This window comes from Microtus pennsylvanicus, chromosome 3 (assembly GCF_037038515.1).
Source record: "Microtus pennsylvanicus isolate mMicPen1 chromosome 3, mMicPen1.hap1, whole genome shotgun sequence".
NCBI lineage: Eukaryota > Metazoa > Chordata > Mammalia > Rodentia > Cricetidae > Microtus > Microtus pennsylvanicus.
Genome location: NC_134581.1, coordinates 103,990,657 through 104,013,112, shown reverse-complemented (window position 1 = coordinate 104,013,112; position 22,456 = coordinate 103,990,657). Strand labels below are relative to the sequence as shown.

Sequence of the window (22,456 nt, the reverse complement as noted above, 5' to 3'; positions counted from 1 at the left end):
ATCCAAGAGCCATGTACCTGCCCTGGCAGCCTGGATCTTATAAGTTGCTTGTGATTTCTGAGCCTCTTCCACCTTTCAGAAAAGAATACTCCAGTCCGTATCCCTTCTACCAGGGAAGCAGAAGCTTTTTCTAGAGACACCCAAGCACACTGCCCTTCTAAGAGTCACTACTGCTTGTTTGACCTGCTGTCCCGTGGCTGCAAGGGAAGTGAGGAAATCTAGTTCTAGTTCTGACTACAACTAGCTTGGGTCAGTATCTCCCCGTCTTCTGTAGCTTCACAGAGCAGCACATCCCCTTTGGAGGCCCTGCAGCCTGCTCGTTCTTCGTTTTACCAGGACAGGCAGACTATATCGCAGTAGGTCATTGTTTCCAGATCCTACCCCTGCTAGGATTCCTAAAGTACCCAGTTACTCCTGTGGCTTCCGGAATGCTGGGGTTACAGGTGTGGGCCACCTCTCCAGGCTTTTCAGATCAGTGTGGTTGTTTCCCTAGCGTAGCTCAGTGCTCGGTATCATTCCACCACTGTCCTGTGAGGGACCAAAATGCCAGCCTGTGCCGGGCCCTGCGCAGGCTGCGCAGTCAGCAGCTTTCCGAGCCCTTTCCTGGATGGACGGCTTCATGGATGACTGGCATTGCTGTCCATAGGCTCCACACAGAGCCAGCCTAGTTTCCCCAGCTGTCACCCCTTCCTCACACCCCAGGCTGTCACTTGATTTTCCTAAAAATCTCCCCCTTGCCCGTGAAGTCGTCAGGTTGTCTCTTTTGTCCTTGGGCGACCGCACTAGCGCCTCTCCCAGCCACCCTCCTGCGCTGAACCTTGAATTGATACAGTGGGTGTGACTCTCAGGAAGTTGCTCATTATTTGCCATTAGTGCCTCGGAGTGCGTGCCTTCCCATTATCCCATATCTTTCCATATTCATAGTCCTTCCTTCTCTTACTTCTCCCTCCCTTTCCCCTTCCTCCTTTCTTCCCTCTCTCCGGGGGAACTGGTTCAACCAGAGTACAACCTGGTCATCTACCTCTAGCGCTGGAGCAGCTGCAGGAGCTGGGACGTGCCGAGCAGCAGCGGAGCTGAGGCTAGGGAGGCCAGGCTGGCGCACTGCGGGGCGCCGAGGACGAGCAGTCGGCCCGGCCGCCTCCCGGAGGCCCATGCGGGGCCGGTACAGCCCGCTGTTCGTTCATGAGGCCGCCGTGGTGCGGGAGGAGGACCCGCGGCATCCCGCTGGGGCTGCTCGCGCTCTGGGTGGCCGCCGCCCGCTGTCTGCAGAGTAAGTACCTCGCAGGTGGGAGCGCCTTGGCGAGTGGGAACAACATCGCTGGAAGGGGCGATCCTTCGGGTGCTGGCCGGGAGGGCTAGGGGATGCGGACTAGGGTCACTTCGCCGTGTCCGGAGCGGGGAGCGGCTGCAGAGTGCTAGGCCGAGCTAAGGTTCCCTTGGTGCCCTGGGCCGCTGCCGCTGCGGTTATCAGAGCAGGAAGCCGGCCTGGAGATAACTCCTGGCCAGAAATTTCTATTTTCTTCCTGGAAATAACCAGATTGTAAATCCCCAGGTTGCCCGCTCGCTCACCACCAGACTGGTATTAGACACCCGCTGTGAGATTCCTGGGTCTGCGCGCCTCCCTTAAGTTCCAGATAGCCTGGGGCTCAGGAAAAGGGGTCGGAGGCTCACTGGAGCGTGAGCCCAGAGAAGGTGCCTGATGAGCCAGCGCTAGAATCCCTGGAATCACCCGTGAGTCAGAATGTTGCACACGACCATCATCATCTATAGACACGACCGATTACGCTGCAGTTTTACTTTCTTGTTCAGGACTGTCATTATTACCATTCTCATCTGTTGACAAATCAGTCAACAGAGGTCTAGAGAGGGCCAGAGTGGAGCTACTGGAGTTGAGAGAGCTAGGAGGGAGAGCTGGCCCTTATCAAGATCCCGGGGATCTACAAGCTTCCTAATGGTTTAGTCCTCAAAAAAACCATATAAAATCAGAGCCACTTTTCTCTGTGTTCTACACGTGCTGAAACTGAACACGGGAAGGGACTGCCTACCTACTGTGTAGTGAAGTCAGGGCTCACACGGAGCCTCTAGCCTCTTCCTGGAGAACAGCACTGGTATTTGCAAGAGCCAGCAAGAATGGGATGGGGCTGTTGCTCCTGCAGCTAGGGAGCAACATAGCAGCTTTTAAGACCAGCAAAGAGGGCTCTTAACCACCTTTCCCGTTGTTTTCCAAGCCTCAAGCACACGCTTCCAGACTCCGTTCTTGCTCTTGGTGCATATGCCTGTGATGTTCAGGGGATAGCGTCCAGATCTGTCTTTTCCCTGCAGGAAGCAAGCAGGGCACAGTAGATACAGGCAGCATTGTGGTTAAGAGCTTTTCCTTTGAAGTGGCCTTTGGAGGAGGTAGGTGCTGCCTTCCTGGAACACTATGAACTCAGATTTGGGAAACCAGAACTCTCTATGCAAAGGAATCCACTCTTAACCTGAACCTAGCAGCTGGGTAGGAGCCACCATGACAGTGTTGACAGAGAGAACACAGAATGTTCCGGACATTCAAGCCGGGAGACCAGGTGAACGCTTGCATCACCTGGTGGCTGTACCCTGCACAGCTGTGGGCGTCACTGTCCATTCCGATCAGTCCCTAGTGTCTCTTCAGTATTGGTCAGGACCTACTCTTTTCAAATGAGGGGATGGGGGTCTGTTTGGGGGAGCCCTGAGCTGCAGCCAACACTAGTGATGTGGGGTGACCTTACCCTCTTCTCCCCAGTTCCCTGCATCCTTCAGTGCAGGGCAGGGACAGACCCCAATGTTACCAGCTATTTTCTAATGTGAACAAGGCTCTATGTTTGGCACCTAACACTGCTCGAAAAGAAAAAAAGAAAGAAATGATGGTGTTAAAAATGAGAGAATGAATCTTCATTCCACAAAGCCTGTGTGAAAACATGCCCCAGACACACAGAATGCCTGTATTCTGAAGCCTTTTCTCTGTAACTGGTGTTGTTATGGACTAAATACAGACCCCTGAATCCTCCGGTTGAAAGTTCTGATGTGATGTTATTTGGAGGCAGGGCCCTTGTGGTGAGGTTGGGACTCCTGTGGTGAGGCTCACATTCTTACCAACGAGAGATCAGAATTCTTCTGTTGGTGAGAACACAGGGAGCAGGTTAGTAAGCCAAGAGGAGGTGTTGCTAGACCAGGGAGATGCTCAGTAGGGAAAGACACTCTTCACCAGTCTTGGCGACCTGAGTTTGACCCTGGGATCCCCAAAGTGAAAGGGAAGAAGTGCTCTCGTAGATTGTCCTGTGAAGCCACACACGCCATGACACACGTGCACCCCTATGGATAACTTACGCCCAAGTAAGGAAAAGCAAAATCGTTTTTAGATAAAATATGACTGCATTAAATCCCCTGGACCTTGTGCTTCTCACCCTCCAAAACTGAGGGGAGGAAATAAGTGACTGTTGTCTCGATCACTCGGTCCAGACTCTTACAACAGCCCAAACTAGAGCAATTGCATGGAGGAGTGGGCAGCTACTGCCGGAAACCAGTTACTGGGTGCAGACTGGAGACGTCTTGAGAAGCGTACTGTAGGTTGGACGGGAAGTTCTGGTACGGTCTCACAGAGAGATAAGGAGTGTTGCCGGACAATGGAGAGAGAATCCATGTAAAGTAGCAGACATCTAGACTGGGTCCTCTTCACGTGTCAGTGCTTTGTGGAAAGGAGAAGTTGCCAGCGATATGGTTGGTTATTTAGCTAAGGAGATTTCTTTTTTTTTTTTATTTTATTTAGGTTTTTTTTCCAGACAGGGTTTCTCTGTGTAGCCCTTGCTGTCTTGGAACTCTCTGTAGACCAGGCTGGCCTCGAACTCACTGAGATCTACTTGATCTGTCTCCCAAATGTTGGGATTGAGAGTGTAGCACCACCACCCAGTTCTTTGGAGTGATTTTTGATTAGAGTCAAAGAAAACACAAGAAGAAGTTTCTTCCGGTGACATACTATAGAAGAGGTTAAGGGGAGCTGGCTTTGCTGGGGAGCATACTGCTGAATGGCCACACATATACCCTCACTGTAGGCATTAACTTGGAGCTTGCATCCTCCTGCTTCCATGCCTGGGTGCTGGATACCATCACACTTGGTTTCATTGTCGTTTTTGGCAATGGAACCCAGGAGCCTTACCTTGTGGACATTAGGAAAGCTTTCTACCAACTGAGCTGTACTTTAATACTGACAGCCTACCCTGCTTTTACTCATGCCCAGACTTTCCCACTCTGTGAAGAAATGCTGCCTGTACGGCCTCTTCCCAATCTACAAAGGCCGTGGGTGTCTGGGAAACAGTAAAAACTAACCTAACAAAATTTTTCTTGAAAAGCAGTTTCATTGTCTCCAAGCCATAATTTTGCCATCTGTGCTTAAAAGTTAGTTCTCAATGTTGTCTGTAGCTGAGGAGATTTCTAAGCAAAACGTCGAAGAAGGAGGGGCTTGGTTCTTCCTGGCTGCTTATAGCAAATCCACAGGGGGGAAACGAATTGAGCTAGATGTGGTGGTATATACCATTGATCCCAGCACGTAGGCGTTCAAGGCCTGGTCTAGGTCAACTAAGACTACATAGTGAGACCATGTCAAAAACAAACAAACAAAAAGAAATCAGATCTTAAAGATGTGGCCATTACCTGACAATACTATAAAAACATAATAATGATAACAAAAGAATATCAGGAACAGAACAGCAGGGGTGTGACGAGCAGCCTTGGTAAGTATGTCTGTGAACCTAGGCATGCATCAGCCATCCCAGTCTGAACTGACAGGGCCAGGACAGAATAAAGGAAGAATGTGGGCGGCTTAGGTCCAGCTCGGCTGACCATGGAGCTATGCAGCTGTAGACGTGTTCTTCCAAACAGAAAAGTAAGCAGTACTGATAAAGAGATTGTCAGGTTGCCTTGGTACAAATGAGAGAGGAGGGGACATTGTTCTTCCAGGCTACCTGGAGGAACATCAGGGGTCACCTCAGCATGCGTGGGGTCACCTTAGCATGCCTGAAGGCAGAGCATCTAACCGAAGAAACTCTCTGGTCTTTCAGCGTGTCTTACTAAGCTCAAATCCCATCGCTCCTGTCCTCCCTTTGGTTTCTTCCTAATGGAAAGACAATCTCTGCACTGTCCAGTGGTGGTCACATCAACGCATTTTGGAATATGTAGCTTCTGTAGTTCCCAGTGCACAGGCAGAAAGGACCTTGCTCAGGATGAGCTGTCCCTGGGAGCGCATCCACATCTTCCTTAGACAGCACTTAAGTAACACTTCAGAGTTAACTAATTCCAGAATGAGTCTGGGAGACCAGAAATGGAAGGTGCAGACTGCATGTGTTGTCACAAACTTAGGAAAAACGAGAATCTGCCTTCTCGCTATTCAGGACATAGCAAGATGGTGACAGCCTGAAGGCCAGGGTGAGAGTCCTTCCTCACCAAGAGCCACAGACACCCTGGTCCTGCGCTTTCCTCCTGGAAAGTGGGATTGGGGGTGGAGAGCACAGTTGTGCCATGAAGATGGGGATACATCCTGAGACTTGCATTATCAGCTGATCTGGGTGTAATGAGAACATCTTAGGGGGTGCTCACAGAAACCAAGATGTCTCTGACGTCACCATGAGGTAGGTATGTGTGTGGCCCACGGTTCTGGGGTGTGTGCCTGTGCTTACATAGATAACTAGAACAGGAATAGGAAGAGGGAGATTACCAAGTTCAGAGTTTCAAAGTGGCTTTCTCATGAACAATTGCCTCATCTGCTACACATCAATCAGCTCTCCGAACATGGGAGATGACAAAATGGATCGGAAAGAATATTTCTGGTCCACGTGTTCAGCCTGTTGAGAATGCATGCTGGCCTTCTGCCTGCTGAGGGACACCATAGGGCTAGGTCAAGGCTGCCCCATGCTGACCCAGAGAATCCCTGCTCTGAAGAATCCCTAGATGGCAGAGAGAGGCCTCAGAGGTTTAGTGGAGTCCCAGCCTAGTAAGGCCAGAGTTCCCAGGGCAAGACGGTGAGGAAGGAAGGAAGCTCAGTGTTCCAAACACTGCTGCCCATTAGAACTCAGAAAGGCCAATGCCAAGAAACAAAAACAAACAAACAAACGAAAAAACCGGGGGGGGGGGGACTAGAATGGCTCAGTAATTAAGAGCACTGGCAGCTCTTCCAGAGGTTCGGTTCCCAGCACCCACATAGTGGCTCGTAACCACTTGTAACTCCAGTTTTAAGGAATTCTCATGGCCTCTTATTACCTCCCTGGACACCACATACACATAGGATGCATATACATACATGAAAGTAAAACATTCACACACACACAAGATTCAATAAAACAAATAAGTAATTTTTCAAAAGATAGACAGATACCTATCCCCTACCCCAGACCAATAAAACCAGCATCGCCGAGGGCAGAGACCAGACCGTGTGGTTCTGCCTTTGAGCTTCTCCGGCTAAAGTGTGGTCAGGCAAATCATGTCTCTCATAGACAAGGTCGATTAGTCTGGTCCTAGGGGAGGAACTGGCTTAGAAGTGTCCCTATGTCTCCTCCCTTCCTGTCTGAAAACACCCGTTATCGTGTCTTAGAGTCTTGCTTCCTGTGTGGTTTCATCCACACAGACTTACAAAGACTTTCCTATGGGGCTTAGGGAAGGGAACAAGGCTACTTGGCTCTTAGACATTCTTATGGTGACTGGCCATCAGGGGCTAGAGGTTCTGAGGGATCTCCTGGGAAAGTCTAATCCCAAGAGGGTGAATTACATCACTAGCACTGGGCAATGAGGTTGGGGCTCGGCCTGGAGTAGGAAGGCCTGTCTTAGAGAGGAAGTCTTGAAGGCTAAAAGAGTAGATGAACAGAGAAATCTTGAGCTGCAGGACTCAAGGGGAGACTCCTATCCCTAGGCCAGTGAAGAGGGGATCATTTTTTAGTTATACTGAACTTTACGGTCCTGCGTGTCAGTCTTCGGTGACCTACAGGGCTGTTTGGTACTTTCCCCGCTCAATAAATTCGTCATGGTGAAAAGTCACTTGCCGATAGCCCTCTGTCAGAACAGCTGCTGTCACTGAGCAGCAATGCCCATGCGTTCCTTTCTTGATGCTGCTTCCCTGGGGGAGCCAAGTCCAGGGAGCCTGAGACCTGCCACCAGCCCAGTTCCCACTGAGCCCACATCCACTTCCTCTTCTGCTCAATGCCCTGCCAGGTAAGAAGTGGAGCCTGGGAAAGTCATGGATCTCGGGTGGAAGATGTTGGGATAAACTCTAGTGCTGGAGAAGGAGGGAGATAATGCCCTAGACACCAAGCACTGGTGGGGGCCTAACGTGCAGCTCTGTTTATCTGTTCTGCTCTGCGGAAACCTTATATTAATAAGATCCCTGCCCTAGGCTCAAGCCAAGGCCTAAAACAGAATCCCCATCTTCCCCTTGCCTTTCCCCATCCTCTAGCCCTTTGACGTCTTTTATGATGAGAGTTCAGAGATATTTTTGAGCTTGAACTTTTTTCCTTCGTGTTAGGTGAGTTAGACACAGAAGCTTGAGACGAAGGTACTGAGAGAACATATCCTTCAGGGTATAAGGAATATTAGGGGAGTTATTGAAAGTCACAGAGAGAGTGCCAGGGCCTGAAACCAGGGAGGCTTCATTTTCTCATTGGACAAAGCTAGCTGGCAGAATTACAGCTTTGGAGGTCTGCAGGGCAGTCCCATACTTTATGGTTGATAAGTAGTCCCCAGTTTGTGTGCATGGCTGGCTTGCTTTCATTCCTAGGTGGCAGGGGAAAGGTCAGCTCCTCACACCTGTACCTGGAAAAGGCTGCCGCAGGCGTGGCCTGATCTGCCAGACACCGCTCCCGATACAACAGGGCCAAAGTTCAGTTCAGTTCAGTAGCCCTGAGAACAGGCCCAGCAGGCAACACATGATATTAACACAGTCTTTGAAGAGATGATAATGACCCTGAGGCCAGGGAGAGGGTGAGATGAACTAAGATTATGGCCACTGGGGAGTGGCTCATAGTTGGGGTGACTAGAGTTGGGGATGGAGTGGAATCATGGGAGATGGAGGCAGAAAAGAAAGTTGAAACCAGCATTGAGGCCTTCCAGAGTTAAGGCATTTGCACTTTGCAAACTAAATCCCCCATGACCCTGAGTCCTAGAGACGAAAGCCACAGAGGCACTGCTTTCCCACAGCTGAACCTCTGAATGGACTCAAAGATGAGGTACAGGCGGGCTATGAAGAATTCTCCTCCGGGCCTCTCCTGGCTTCTTCTGGATGCTGGCAATCTCTGGGGCTCCTTGGCTTCTGCACATCCCACCATATCTCCGCCTTCACCTTCTGGCCCATGATGCTGCCTCTCCTGGGTTCAAGTTCTTTTTAAAAAGACACCAAGTCAATTGCATTGAGGCCAGCTGAGCTCACCCAGAGGGCCCCATTTTAACTTAGTGACCACTGTAAAGACACAGTCTCTAAAGATCGCGGTAGAAGACAGGGTAGGAGGATGCTGTCATCTACGGGAGACACCATTTAAACTCTAACAGGCAGATAAGAAGGTGGAGCCCCAAGTAGGGCACAAGTCTGGAAAAGCGTCTTCAGTGCAGCCTGTGACTCCCACCTGCCCTGGTCAGGTCTACGGTCACTTACTGTCCCACATCAGCAAACTAGTGCCCGAGGAGTCTGGGAACATATTTTCTTAACCCACCAGAGAATGAGCTTAACACCCATGCCATGTGAGTGTTGTGGATAGAATCAGAGAAGACCTGGACGAAAAGCAAAGGAGCCCCGAGCCCCTGAAGTTAATTGTTGCTGGTGGGCCACTTCTCTTCCCAGCAGGTGGTTTCCTTTGACCTATTGACTGCCAACCCAGAAAGATCCCTAGAGGGAAGCAACTGAGAGAGGTAAAGGGATTTGTGTAAACTCACACCTCTGAGGTACATGCAGCCAAAACAACCGGATACTTCCCCAAAATGCAGTATGCAAGAACCAGCAGCCAAAGAAGCAAGGTACCTAGAGACCAAGCTAAAAGCAAAAGCCAAGACTGTGGCACAGAACACAACTTCCTGAGTCTCAGGAAGTGTAGGTTCCTACAACATAGTGGAGCCCAGAGGTGGGAGGTAGGGGTTTATATGCTAAGCTAGACAAAGACAAGCTGATGTTGTGGAGTTGGTAGGGTGCCTGCCCAGCATATACAAAGCCCTGGGTTCAATTCCAACACAGTAGGAAGAGAACATGGTAGTATCTGACTATAATCCCTGCAGTGGAGAGGTGGAGACAGGAGGAGGAAATGGAGTTTAGGGTCATTTTCGCCTATACAGTGATTCCAAGGATAACCTGGGCTACATGAGATCCTGCCTCAAAAAAGCAGGGGTGGGAAGAGACAAAGGAGGCCGAAGGCCCGTTGAACTTACATGGGCTTTCTCACAAAAGAAGAAAAGCAAACTTTGAAACTGAGATGTGAGTCAAGAATTACCTGGGTGTCAGAGCCCAGAGATGCGTGCTTAAGCTGACTGTCTTAATAACTTTGTTTGTTCTGTAAGGCTTCAAACATATGCCATTGTAAGCTGATGGGCAGGATGGGGTTGTAACCAAGATGGTTGCAGTCATGTCAAGCTAGATCCCACGCTAGGGTCTTCTGCGCTGTCTGCAAACCCTGTCTTCCTCGGCTGCTGTCATGCTCCCTTTGTCCTCTTCCCTTGCTTCCCTCCCTGTCGTGTCCCTGGCAAGGGAGGACACAGAGCGTCCCCATCAGGGTCAGGAGCAGACGTTTGTCTATTTTCTTTATTTTAAAAATTGTGGGGTTTTTGCTGGGCATGGTGGTGTGTGCCTTTAATCTCAATAGAGGCAGGGGGATCTCTGTGGCTTCCAGATCAGCTGGAGCAGCATAAGGAGACTCTGTCTCAAAAGGGGGGTGGATTCCCTGGTATGTTTGCAGCCATGTGAGGGGCACAGCAAGTGTGTTCCTGCTGGCATCCTTCTAGGTAGGACTGCCTGCTTCCACACCTACCAATTACTCTGTACTTACTGGAAGACTGGGGTCCTGGGCCAGGTTTGGCATTTGCAACTTTGCTTTGATTCCTTCTAACACTCCAGACCCATGAAGTAGCTATGGCTACTACATCAATCACCATTACAGAAGAGGAACAAAGGCCTAGCCCATGGGTGAGCCATGAGGCCAGAGTCACAACAGTAAAGAGTAGGCTGTATGGGAACCCACCCCTAACGATGCGTCTCTTTGAAGGCCTTGATTGGCTAATGGAATTTCTTGGGTTTGTCTCCATTTATGGCTGCCATCTGCAAGAACTGTTAAGAACCCTGTAAGGTTCTGGGCTCTGTGGGAGCCTTGGGAGCAAGGGCATGCAGGCCTACGTGCACAGGAGTCATTGCTGATTTTAGACACTCCAGGGGAGGTAAACTGGGTCCTGAGGTTCCCACCAGAGCTAGTCATGGGGCCTGAGCTCCAACCTTGTTCCAGTTTGACTTAGTTCCGCATTCTGTACCCCATACCTGCAGGCCAGCTGCATAACTCATTAAGGGAAGATTCAGGAATTCCCATTCATGTTCCAGGTGCCCTGCAGGATTCTTGGGGTGCAACATAGACCAAGCAGGCTAAGTTACAATCTAAAGGGGAGAGGTGTTTAGTAGCCACACAAGTAAGGACACACAGGCTGTGAGAAGCGTAGCAGCGAAAGGTGCCCTGAGAGGAGCCCATTGACGGGAAGAGACAGGGTTCCCAGTCAGGCTTCCACCCAGTTGAGAGGAGCCCAGTGACGGGACGGGCTTCCTTCCCAGTTCGGCTTCCACCCAGTTGAGAGGAGCCCAGTGACGGGAGGGGTTTTCCAGTCTTGCTTCCACCCACTTACAATCAACAGCTACGCTTGGGTAGAACTTCTATACACACCCCTAACAACATAATGTTATCAAAGGTCTTTATCTCTGCCAATCTGATACTGGCAGAGTCACTGAACTTCCGGCCCTCAGCTTCCTTGGACTATGATCTGGGTCTGGTGCACTGGGAAGCCATTCATAGGCAATAATGGTTCGCTCTTCTAGAGTGAATTTTGTGTGTGAGGCAGGGTATGAATTCTGAATCGTGGTGAAGGGGGGCAGCCTGACAGCCTTCACCTGAGCCTATCTCTGCCCATAGTGTTTGGGGTGACTTTTCAAGGTCAGTGAGTTGGTGGGGACTCCTGCAGGGTGAGCTCAACTTTCGTTTCTGTGTAACCAGACACTAATTACCAAGAGGACCCGTAAACTGGGTGAGCATGTCAGCCATTCCCATAATTCTTGGCAGCTAAAATGACCAGCCAGTATTTGGTTGCCTTCACACAAAGGTGTCTTCCAAATTGTAGCTTTGCCTGGTCAGGAGTGGCAGACTCTGGCCAGAACATTAGACTTTAGCTGCTGCTTAAGCCTCTGTCATTTCTCCTCCTAGACGTTTGTCTGTTGGCAGGCCTGGAGATGAGAAAGGGGTCCTCTTGCCAACTCAACTCACACTCTCTTCCTGGACTCCCTAAATGGGTAATGGTTTGACCAGCAGGACCTGCATGCCATCATTTACTTGTCTTCAGAGTGCATGAGCTCCAGGAAAGTGCCCAGCCCTGTGCTGGGTGCTAAAATGCTCAAAATGATGAGCCCTCAGGCTCTGGAAGGGGCTAATGGTATCCCAGCTCTCTAGCCTGCCAGTAACCCTACCAAACACACAGGCTGTGGAGGTTAGGACACGAATTTGTCACCAGATAGCTCTCTAATATTGCAGTAATCACTACTCACATCTGAGGTCAGAGGCACCGGAAAGGAAGATAAAGAGATAGTGGATAAGATAGTCATGAGCCAGGCAAAGCTGCAATAAAACCCCACCTTTACCAGCGACTGGCTGTGTGGCTGTGCTGTTGATTCTCATTTTAAATGGAAAAAAAGAAAATGTTTCTCAGCTTTTTGAAAAGAAAAAGCTGGATGTAGCAGCACTCATCAGTAACTCCCAGGCAGAAGGATCAAAAAAATCTAAGGCCAGCCTGGACTACTTGAAACCTTGCCTCAAAAAACAAACAGTGCTGGGCGGTGGTGGCACACGCCTTTAATCCCAACACTCAGGAGACAGGGCAGATGGATCTCTATGAGTTCCAGGTTACAGAGTGAGTTCCAGAACAGCCAGGGTTGTCACACAAAGAAACCCTGTCTTGAAAAAGCAAAACTAACCAAACAAACAACCTAAATAAATAATTAAAAGTGACTCACTGTAAAAGCTTGGCACGGGTCTTCAAACCTCAGCACTTAGAGGAAAAGAGATCACTGCAAGTTCAAGGTCAGGTGTATAAAGCAAATTCCAGGACAGCCAGGGCCGCATAACCACCTCCACCTCACATAACAAGGGAATAGATAGCTAGATTGATTGATAGATGATGGGTAGATAGATGATAAATAAATTGAGAGATGATATAGATGGATAGATAATTGATAAATTATATTAGATAATAGAGGACGGACATAGATAAACAAATAGATGGTAGATAGAGGATAGATTGACAGATGATAGGGGATAAGTTGATAGACATGGATGATAGACAAATGATAGGTTACAGGTGGCTTGATGATTGTAAGTAGATGATTGATAGGATTTAGAGAGATGATATATAAATGATTATAATAGATAGAAATAAATAATAATAGTTGATAAATGAGTAATAAGCAGAAAATCATAATCAGTGATAGATTATAGATAGCTATATACATACATACACACATAGGTACTAGGTAGATCGATAGGTAGGTACATGGATAAATAGGAAGATACATAGATAGATGATAGGTAGATAGGTAAATAGATACATACATATATACATACATACATACACACATATACATATACACATAGAGTAACAGACAGCTTGTAAAGTACACCAAATACAGAAAGCCTAGATTCTGGACTGATGAGACAACTCACCAGGTAAAAGGACTTGTGCAAACTGGAGGACCTGAGTTTGATCCCCAGAATCTACATCCTCTGACCTACACACACACACACACACACACACACACACACACACACACGAAAAAGAAGAGTAAATCCTTAATACCAGGCCCTGTCCTCCCTGACGCTGGCTGGTAGATGATCCTAATCTTCCCAGCCACAAAGCAACAGCTTTCCTGGGAGGAAAAACCGACACCTTTCACTGTCACTTGCGTATTCGGTGACTGAAGATAGTGCCGCCCTGTGCCCACACCGTGCTGGTTACAGGAGGCACAAGATGAAGGCACGCAGGAGTCTGACCCTCCGAGGCTGACCTGGAATTTGACCTGCTTTCTTATTTATTCTGGGATCCTTGCACTTGGCCCATGTTCTCCGTTAAAGGATAACTAACGGTACCACACTGGCCTGGCGAGGGTGTTCGTGGGAATGGTCAGCAGTGCAACCCTGGACAGCTCCTGTGATCTCATTACTATTCCAGGCTGGGTGAAATGGCGGGCTTGAGCAGAGCGCACTGTCCTTGAGGGAAAGTCCTGGCGGAGGCTGGAAGCTATGCTCTTTGAATTCTCATCTGGAGGGAAAGTTGGCCAGGAAGTCTGTATACCTAGAGAGGCTGAATCCACCTGTGCATAGCGCTAGTCCAGACCTCTGTCTCAAAGGTGCCCATGTGGCCACCAGAGACGGTGAAGCACGGGATTCAAGAAGACCACTGGCCCTAAGTGGTCTCCTTAACACTATATTTCAGAGATCTCACCACCGACCCTCAGAGGTCTCACCACCGACCCTCAGAGATCTCCTCGCCACTGATCCTCAGAGATCTCATTAGTCTGTCTTGGCACCAGAATCATCTGTGTTTATCATTCTTTGGCTCTGAACCCTTAGGGTCCTTGTTAAAATGTAATCAGTTCAATCAAGTGCCAAAAGATGAGCAAGGACATTTCAGAGGACATTTGACAGGCCTGAAGAAGCCAAATGTAAACTCCCTTGTAGGACATGTTATGTACTAACAGAGTATGACAGAGTAGATTCGAAAAAAAAAACAACCCACAAGTCTACAGGAGCACTAGGAAGAACACCCCTACCCTCCTGAATATAAGACGGGGTTTTACTATGTGGCTCTAATCAGCTTCAGACTCATGATGGAGGGCCTGAAATTTCCCACGCTTTTGCCACCAGTTTCTGAAACTCTGGAATTATAGGCCACTGAGCTCATCCTGAGAAATAAAGAGCTTGCTTTTTATACTGGGGTGGGGGTGCTTGCACACCACATTGCATGCATGAGATCAGACATTTCTATCTTGTTTTAGACAGGTCTTTCTTGAGAAATGGCTTTTTATTATTATTTTTAAACATTTTTCTTTTATAGTTTATTTATTTTTATTCTACGTGCGTTGGTGTTTTGCCTAGATGTATATGTGTGAGGGTGCCATATTTTGGAGTTTCAGACAATTGTTAGCTGCCATGTGGATGCTGGGAATTGAACCCAGGTTCTTTGAAAGAGCAACCAGTGCTCATAGCCACTGAACCATCTCTCCAGCCCTTATTATTATTATTTTTAACAGAATAGAACCAGCAAATAAATTTAGAAGAATGGTAGAATTTTTTTTAAAAAAAGTCGCTGGGTGGTGGTGGCGCACGCCTTGAATCCCAGCACTCAGGAGGCAGAGGCAGGCAGATCTCTGTGAGTTGAGGCCAGCCTGGTCTACAAATCGAGTTCAAGGATAGTCAGGGCTTTTATATAGAGAAACCCTGTCTCAAAAAAAAAAGTCATGTTTTACAGCTGTAGTCACCTCTGAAATAACTAACAGAAGTGAGGCACACCTATGAGGCCAAAACCTCCAAATGCACCAATGCTGTCTAACTAGGTAGATGTACGTTCTTTAGAGAAAAGGAGGGACATGCCAATCACAACCCAGGTGCTTTATCTAACTTAGCGCCCCCAGTCAGGGACAAACTTTGATTATTTGTTTTCTGGACTGATGCAACGTGAAAACCTCATTTTTGTGTTGCATTTACCTTGTTTCCAAACAAATCTAGAGTAAGCCGTTTTAAAATATTGTCATGAAAGTCTCACGCCACCTCTAAGGTGTGGAAGCTCCGCTGGACTAAAGAGGACTAACGCAGCGTAAGGACCCAAAGCAGTGAGTGGATTCAGAACACAAGGGGTCATTCTGTGAACAGCCAAGGAACTGGAGATGCACTGTGTACATTAACACATAGTATTATTCACAGGCCTGGAGAGATGGCTCCGTGGGGAGAGGTGCTAGCCACCAACACTGACAATCTGCTTCCTCCCAGGACTCACTGGAGAGAACTGACTCCCATAAGCTGTCCTCTGCCCTCCATGCCTGCACCACGGCACATACACACACAGCCACACCCATAAATAAACTAACATGTACTAAGAAAATCTAAATCTCAGGGGTGGATGATGGTGTCTGAGAACCCCTGCTCTGAGGTGCCGTTTCGGGGTATCTGTGATGTACTTCCTTATGGTTCAGTCCCCGAGGCTGCCCTGGTCTTCAGATGCCAGTCAAAAGGCCCAGGCTGGGGCAGTAGAGGTGGTGCATCTGTCAAGAGCACTTTGGTGCTTTTGCAGAGGACAGGGGTTCCATTGTCAGCACACACAGGGCAGCTCCCATCGCTAACCTCCAGTTCTAAGGGATCTGACACGCTCTTGTGGCCTCTGCAGGCATCAGACATGTACATGGTACATATACATATATGTAGGCAATGTATACACACAAAGGAAAACAAACAGCTCTGTTTTTAAGAAGTCTCAGGTTGTCCCCATGCTTTTGACTGTCTGGCCACATGTCACAAGTCACCATGCCCTCCTCTTTATACTCCACTGATTTGCTAGAACAGCTCATGAAACACATGGAGACACTTGCCTCACAGCTACCCATTCATGAGGATCTTGCACATCCTGCAGATGGACACAGGAGGAAGACAGACTCAGGAAGAGGGCCGTGGGAGGGCTTCTCTGTCCGCTGTGTGTGGGAGGCACCTGTCACATTCTGTCCCCACTACTGCCAGCCACTGGCTTTCTGCTTGAGCCTAGTTGTGAGTGTTTGAGCTTTGAAGTCTGCTGCCCACACATAGCGTTTTATCCTCTCTGGGTGAGCTGCCCTGCGGCTTCTGGGTGTTTGACACTCCAGGTCTCTGCGAGCACTGTCCTTTAGGGTCTTCCAAGTGCTTCTCTCTGAGTGACTTTGGTGAGTGACTGGGCGCAGACCACTGGGGAGCAGCCACCTCCCCACCCCGGAGGCTGGGAGAGGCCTTAAAGTTCCAATATTCCAATCACTCTTTGCCTTTCCGGGTGACCAGTCCTGAAACTATCTGAAGGTCGCCAGCCTCCAGTCGTGCCCAGAGACTCACCGTCACTCTGAAGAGTCCAGGGTCACTCTAAAGAGTCGTCCAAGGTTTTAGGAGCAGGGTGACAGGAAGTGGAGACGAATCAAATATCTATTCCCTATTGTATCATAGAAGGAGGAAGTAAATGCTTTCTTTCCTACTGCTTGGCAGAATCACTCTAGACCACTTGAAATCACTTAAAATTATCACCATTTTAAGATTTTTACTAAGTTTGTTTATTAATTTTGTGTGGAAAAGGAATGCATGGATGCACACACATTCCATGGGGCTGTGTGGAGCCCAATGGACAACTTGAAGGAATGAGTTCCCTCCCACCATACGGGTCTCAGGGACTGAGCTCAGGCCATCGGGCTTGGTGACAAGTCCCTTAGCCCACTGAGCCATCTCTCCAGCCACCCCCCATCATTTTTTAAAGCATGAAATCCATTGCATTGCTTTGGTTACCCAGCCAGGCCTTAGGGAATGGGTACAAGTGGGATACTATTCTCAATGGCGGAAGACACTAGAACGCATCCGGAAACATTACATGTGGGGTTACTTATAGGCGACAGCGTGGATCCGGTGCAGTGGGCACCAGAGGATGAGAAAGCTAAACAGGAAGAGGTGGAAACTGAGTGATAAAACCACGACTGTCACAAGCAGCATAGGGAGGAAGCGTGTGTCACCTCCTCTTCCGCATCTCAGCCTACCTTTAATGGAAGTCGGAGGCAGGAATTCAAAGCAGGAACCTGGAAGCAGGAACTGAAGCGGGGGCCAGGTAGGAACACTGCTTACCAACTTCCTGGCTCACAGTTGGCTCAGTCTGCTTCCGTCTACACTCCAGGACCACTCCTGAGGTGACACTAGCCACACTGTGCTGGGTCTTCCCACGCCAATCATCAGTCAAGAACATGCACCACAGGCTCGCCCACCGTCCAATCTGGTGGGGTGTTTTCTCTTCCTAGATGACTCCAGTTTATATCAAGTTGACACAAAACTAGACAGCCTGCCATTCACTCTCCTATCTCTAGCCTTCCTGTGTGTGGGAGGCGCCTCTCACATTCTGTCCCCTTCACTGCCAGTCACTGGCCTTCTAGTTGAAGTCAGATGCCCATGTGTAAACCTCAGCTCTGCAGAGTGAGTCCAGCCAGGCTTCTCAATCGTGATGAGCCTAGGCTTAACCGCTGATTAACTGGATGAATGCGGTGGCTTCAATAGCATAGGCCTGCTGCCTGGTGTGCACTGTGCCACACAGTACCTATTTAGTACTTGTGAAACACACCTGTGCTCAATGTAGGCCTTGCTGTGCCCTCACACGGCCAGCAGAAATCTCTGCTGATGCTGTTGCCTTGTCCAACCCATACCAGCTGATCATCAAGCTCAGTCTCATGTACTTCCTATTGCAGGTCCTAAATCACCCTATCCTTTATTATTTATTTATTTATTTATTTATTTCATTCGTTTACTTTTATTTTATATGCATTGGTGTTTTGCTTACAGATAAGTCTGTGTGAGTGTGTCAGATCTTGGAGTTACAGACAATTGTTAGCTGCCATGTGGGTGTTGGGATTTGAACCCTGATCCTCTGGGAGAGCAGCTGAGCCATCTTTGCAGGCCCACCCTTTCTAATTTCTTGTCTCTCTCTTGTAGTAACCACCTGGTGGCCTCTCTTTTTCCCACACTTACCCCCAGATCCCAAGCTGGTCTCCATGGCCAATATTAGCATCATCATAGATTTAGTGTAAGGTACCTTGTCGTTCCCATGATGTCTGAGCTCCTGACATGCCTAGACTTCTGTCTAGGTCTCTAGCTTTGCCCAGGGCTCCTTGCCTTCCAGTGATCTGGCCACCTTCAAACACACCTTGATCACCCTCTGGACATAGGCTTCAGACCTCTGTTTGCGTCTACCAAAGATGTCTACCCCACATTTTCCTTCACAGGGCTTCCTCCTCTTGCTTGTCCGCTGGGTCTGAGCTCAAATGGCATTCTCTCATGCAGGTCTTCCCAAGCCGTTTCTTTTTTTCATTTCTTTTTTTTTAAAACATTTATTTATTTATTATGTATACAATATTCTGTCTGTGTATATGCCTGCAGGCCAGAAGAGGGCACCAGACCTCATTACAGATGGTTGTGAGCTACCATGTGATTGCTGGGAATTGAACTCAGGACCTTTGGAAGAGCAGGCAATGCTCTTAACCACTGAGCCATCTCTCCAGCCCCCCCCCCCCCCCCCAAGCCGTTTCTTATCCCCCTCTACTGCTCACTGTTAGCCTTGCTTATTCTCATCAGAGCACTGGCCATTAACAAGAAACAGGTTGTTCTGATCACTGGTCCCTAGTCTTCCAGCCCTTGCTGAATATAATAACAGACCTGAGGGGGAGGGGGACTCTGCGCCTTTTCAGCTGGCACGCAATAGGTGCTCACCAAGACACTGGTGAGTTGATTCAAGTGTAGATTCAAATGTGTGCCTACAGGTCATGGGGTGTCACTGTACATCCCCCGGTCAGCCATCAATGCCACGGTCCAGGAAGACATCCTGCTCTCGGTGGAGTACTCCTGCCATGGAGTGCCCACAATCGAATGGAAGTACACATCAAACTGGGGTGAGCAGAAGATCGTGGAGTGGAAGCCGGGGACCCCAGCCAATGTCTCCCAAAGCCACACAGACAGAGTCTGCACCTTCGACAATGGTTCCATCCAGCTCTTTGGTGTGGGCGTGAGGGACTCTGGCTACTACATCATCACTGTCACGGAGCACCTGGGGAGCAGACAGTTCGGCACGATCATGCTGCATGTGTCTGGTAAGAGAGCCCAGGGCTCCCTGAATTACAGGCCCAGGCGGGCGACTTTGTAGTAGAGAGAGACCTTACCTTCCCTCCTGTCCCACAGAGATCCGCTATGAAGACCTCCACTTTGTCGCTGTCTTCTTTGCTCTGCTGGCCGCTGTGGCTGTGGTGCTCATCAGCTTCATGTGGGTCTGCAACCAGTGTGCGCACAAATTCCAGAGGAAGAGGAGACACAAGCTCAGAGGTGACGCTAGAGGCCTTGCGATGATCCCTTCATAGGGGACAAGAACACAGAGGTGATGCTCTGGGCCTTGCGATGATCCCTTCATAGGGGACACAAGCTCAGAGGTGACGCTCTGGGCCTTGCGATGATCCTTTCATGTGTCTGAGGCCAGAGGTGGCACCTGTTACCTCATTCGCTGTAAGACACCATTGTGTGGTAGGCTTTCAAACTCTTGGGGTGTGTGTGTGTGTGTGTGTGTGTGTGTGTATGTGTCAGAGGTTAACACTGGGGGTCTTCCTCAAACACACTCCACCCCTTATTTCTTTGTTTTTCTTTGTTGTTTTTTTTTTTTCGAGACAGGGTTTCTCTGTAGCTTTGGTGCCTGCCCCGGAACTAGCTCTTGTAGACCAGGCTGGCCTCAAACTCCCAGAGATCCGCTTGCCTCTGCCTCCCAAGTGCTGGGATTAAAGGCGTGTGCCACCACCACCCGGCTTCTACCCCTTATTTCTAAGGCAGTTTCTCTGACTTGGAGATCACTGGCTGCCCAATAAATCCTGGACTTTGTTGTCTCCACCGATACTGGGATTACAGATTGGGGATTTATGCATGGGTTCTGGGGCTCTGGCTTGAGGCTCTTATGATTGCTCATTTAACCAGCTGAACCATCTCCCCAACCCTTTGACTTGTCTTTTCCTTTGCAGAAAGCACCACCGAGGAGCTTGAAATGAAAGATGTTGAGTGTTAGCCAAGACTGTGCCCAATTACACTGCTACCTCAAGAGAAAAACAGTATTTTCCAGTTGGAGGAACAGACCGAGGGAATCCTTGCCGCAGCCTCTGGCCATCCTTTTCTGACAGAGACAGCTGCAAGATCAGAAAGCTGTTGGGGGAGCCTGAGGCGAGGACTCACTATAGGAAGCCGCTCTAGGACTTGCACGTAGGAACAGACCAACTGAGGCTTTAGGCCGGGAACTTTTCTCAATTGCAGCTTCAGGGCCGCGCTGATCCTTAACCAATGACACCGGCAGGCACCAGAAGCTGCTTGCAGTACTGGCTCTGATCCCATGCTGGCCTGCTGGAGGAGTCCCTGTCCCCAGGGTCAGAGTGTCTGCAGAGAGGCTCATTGCAGCCAGCGTTGGGACGTGCTCTCTGTGTCTGCCTGCAAACTGCTGCAGCCTCCGTCTCCATCCTCCGTTGCATACACACAACTGTGCAGACAGTGTGAGCAAGCCTGAGGCTCTGAGCCGACCGGTCTCATGAGGTCGAGTGCTGCACCTCAGGGAGCCGAACTGAGTACACCAGGGAAGCAGAAGATGGCGTTCCCATTCTCTCTCACACAAAATTAATCAGGTGGCCTAACCTTGGGTTTAGTGTGAGGAACGTGCGACTTGTGTTGACCAAGGCAGCTCGATGGGGGGTACAAAAGGAAACTACTGTAAGGTCAGGCTTCCTTCAGTTTCATCCTATCCGGTCACCAATGCTCGGCCTCCAGTCAGATCGCGGGCTGAAGATGTGGCCACGCCTACCTCACAGGGCATGAGGAGAAGCCACCATTAGGCTTCTCGGAGCGATTAAGAAAAGCATGAGAGGGCAAGATGGCTCAGTGGTTAAGAGTATTGCCTGCTCTTCCAAAGGTCCTGAGTTCAATTCCCAGCAACCACATGGTGGCTCACAACCATCTGTGATAAGGTCTGGCGCCCTCTTCTGGCCTGCAGACATACACACAAGTAGAATGTTGTATACATAATAAATAAAAAAAATATTAAAAAAAAAGAAAGAAAAGCATCAGAATCCCTGAAGCATCTGGAAAGCTATGTAGGAAAGTGCTGTTTTGAGTAGTAGCGGTCTAAGGCCCTGGGATGGAGCCAGAGAGAAGGTTCAGCACTAAGCGCCTTGCTGCTCTCACAGAGGACCCAGATTCAGTTCCGAGTGCCCACACGGTGGCTCATAACCGTCTGTAACTCCAGTTCCAGGGGATCTGATGTTCTCTTCTGGTCTCCCTGCATGCACATGGTGTACACATATACATAAATAAAATTTAAAAAATAAATTAATTTCTTTTTCACTGACCTGGGTTATCACGGCTCCAGCTGAGCTCTGGGTTGGTTGGTTGGCCTCGGGTCTCTTCTGAGCCTCCATTCGCCAGGCTACAGCAGCAGGCAACGCCCCCTTCTCGCTTCTGTAGCCACAGCAAATTAAAGCTCCCGCTCCGCCATGATGTGCAGGCCCTTGACTGCAGCCATGCATACAAAGATAAAATGCGCTACAACATTCCTTTTATTCTCCCTCCTTTCGGGTCTCCAATGCCCATATCTGTTCAACTTTCCATGCGGCGGGTAAGGAATTGTTGCTAAAATTCCTTTCCTTGGGGAGATATAAACATTGATTTCCTCTCTTCAAGTCCCAACAACCAAAGTAGAGTGCCACCAAAGTTCACCCAGGAACCAATGAATGTGTTAGGTATCTTACAGAGCAGGGGATGAGGGGATGAGGGCAGAGGTAGCCTTAGAAAAACAGTCTGCACGGGGGCAACAATGACTTCCCGGGATTGCTTCAATGAAGCTTTTCTCCCTACCTGTATGCTCTCGCCTCTCCCCACAAGACCACATGCCATTGGGCAGAGCTGCATAAAGATGCTTCCCGCCCCCTCCTCTGAGGGAGGGAAAGCAGGCCGAACTCCTAAAGATGGAGGATAGTCCTGTACAATGGGAGTTACCCGTGAAACCACTGAGAGACCTCTCCTCAGAGCTAGAGGACCGGTGCTGTGGAGGGGGCTCAGGCAGTGGCAGTGGAGCAGCCGGTGTGCACCTGATGCTCACCCCTGCCACTTCCTGTACACATGTCCAGACACCCACACCTGTGCCCCGTTTCCTAGCAGCAGGCTGAGGAAGAAGACACTGGACCGGGGCAGTTTCCACACGGTCCATTGGAGAACAGGAGACATGAGGAAACATGCCTCTCAGAAGCCTGCCTTTCTCCGCTGTGGGAGCTTGTGGTGTCTGACACCCCTGGCTGGGAGTCAGGGCTTAAGCCAGAGAGAAATGGAGGTGGATCCCAAGAAGCCTTCCATGTGCAAAGCATCTGCAAATCACATGGTCCTGGGAGAATCTCATGGAGCCATTTTCT

General features: G+C 49.3%; 1 protein-coding gene across 1 annotated transcript; it reads left to right on the top strand.

Moving 5' to 3' along the window:
* Window positions 1-882: 882 nt before the first annotated feature.
* Window positions 883-21,399, top strand: Vstm5 (V-set and transmembrane domain containing 5). Its single transcript, XM_075966786.1, has 4 exons — window positions 883-1,270; window positions 18,797-19,123; window positions 19,212-19,352; window positions 20,033-21,399. The coding sequence occupies exons 1-4, from the start codon at window positions 1,183-1,185 to the stop codon at window positions 20,074-20,076; spliced, it is 600 nt and encodes a 199-aa protein (XP_075822901.1). The 5' UTR covers window positions 883-1,182; the 3' UTR covers window positions 20,077-21,399.
* Window positions 21,400-22,456: the final 1,057 nt, after the last annotated feature.

Coding starts and splice junctions, on each gene's coding strand:
- Vstm5 (XM_075966786.1), top strand. CDS start 1,183: ATGAGGCCGCCGTGGTGCGGGAGGAGGACCCGCGGCATCCCGCTGGGG. Junction 19,124..19,211: donor GATCATGCTGCATGTGTCTG/GTAAGAGAGCCC, acceptor CCTGTCCCACAG/AGATCCGCTATGAAGACCTC. Junction 19,353..20,032: donor GAGGAGACACAAGCTCAGAG/GTGACGCTAGAG, acceptor TTTCCTTTGCAG/AAAGCACCACCGAGGAGCTT.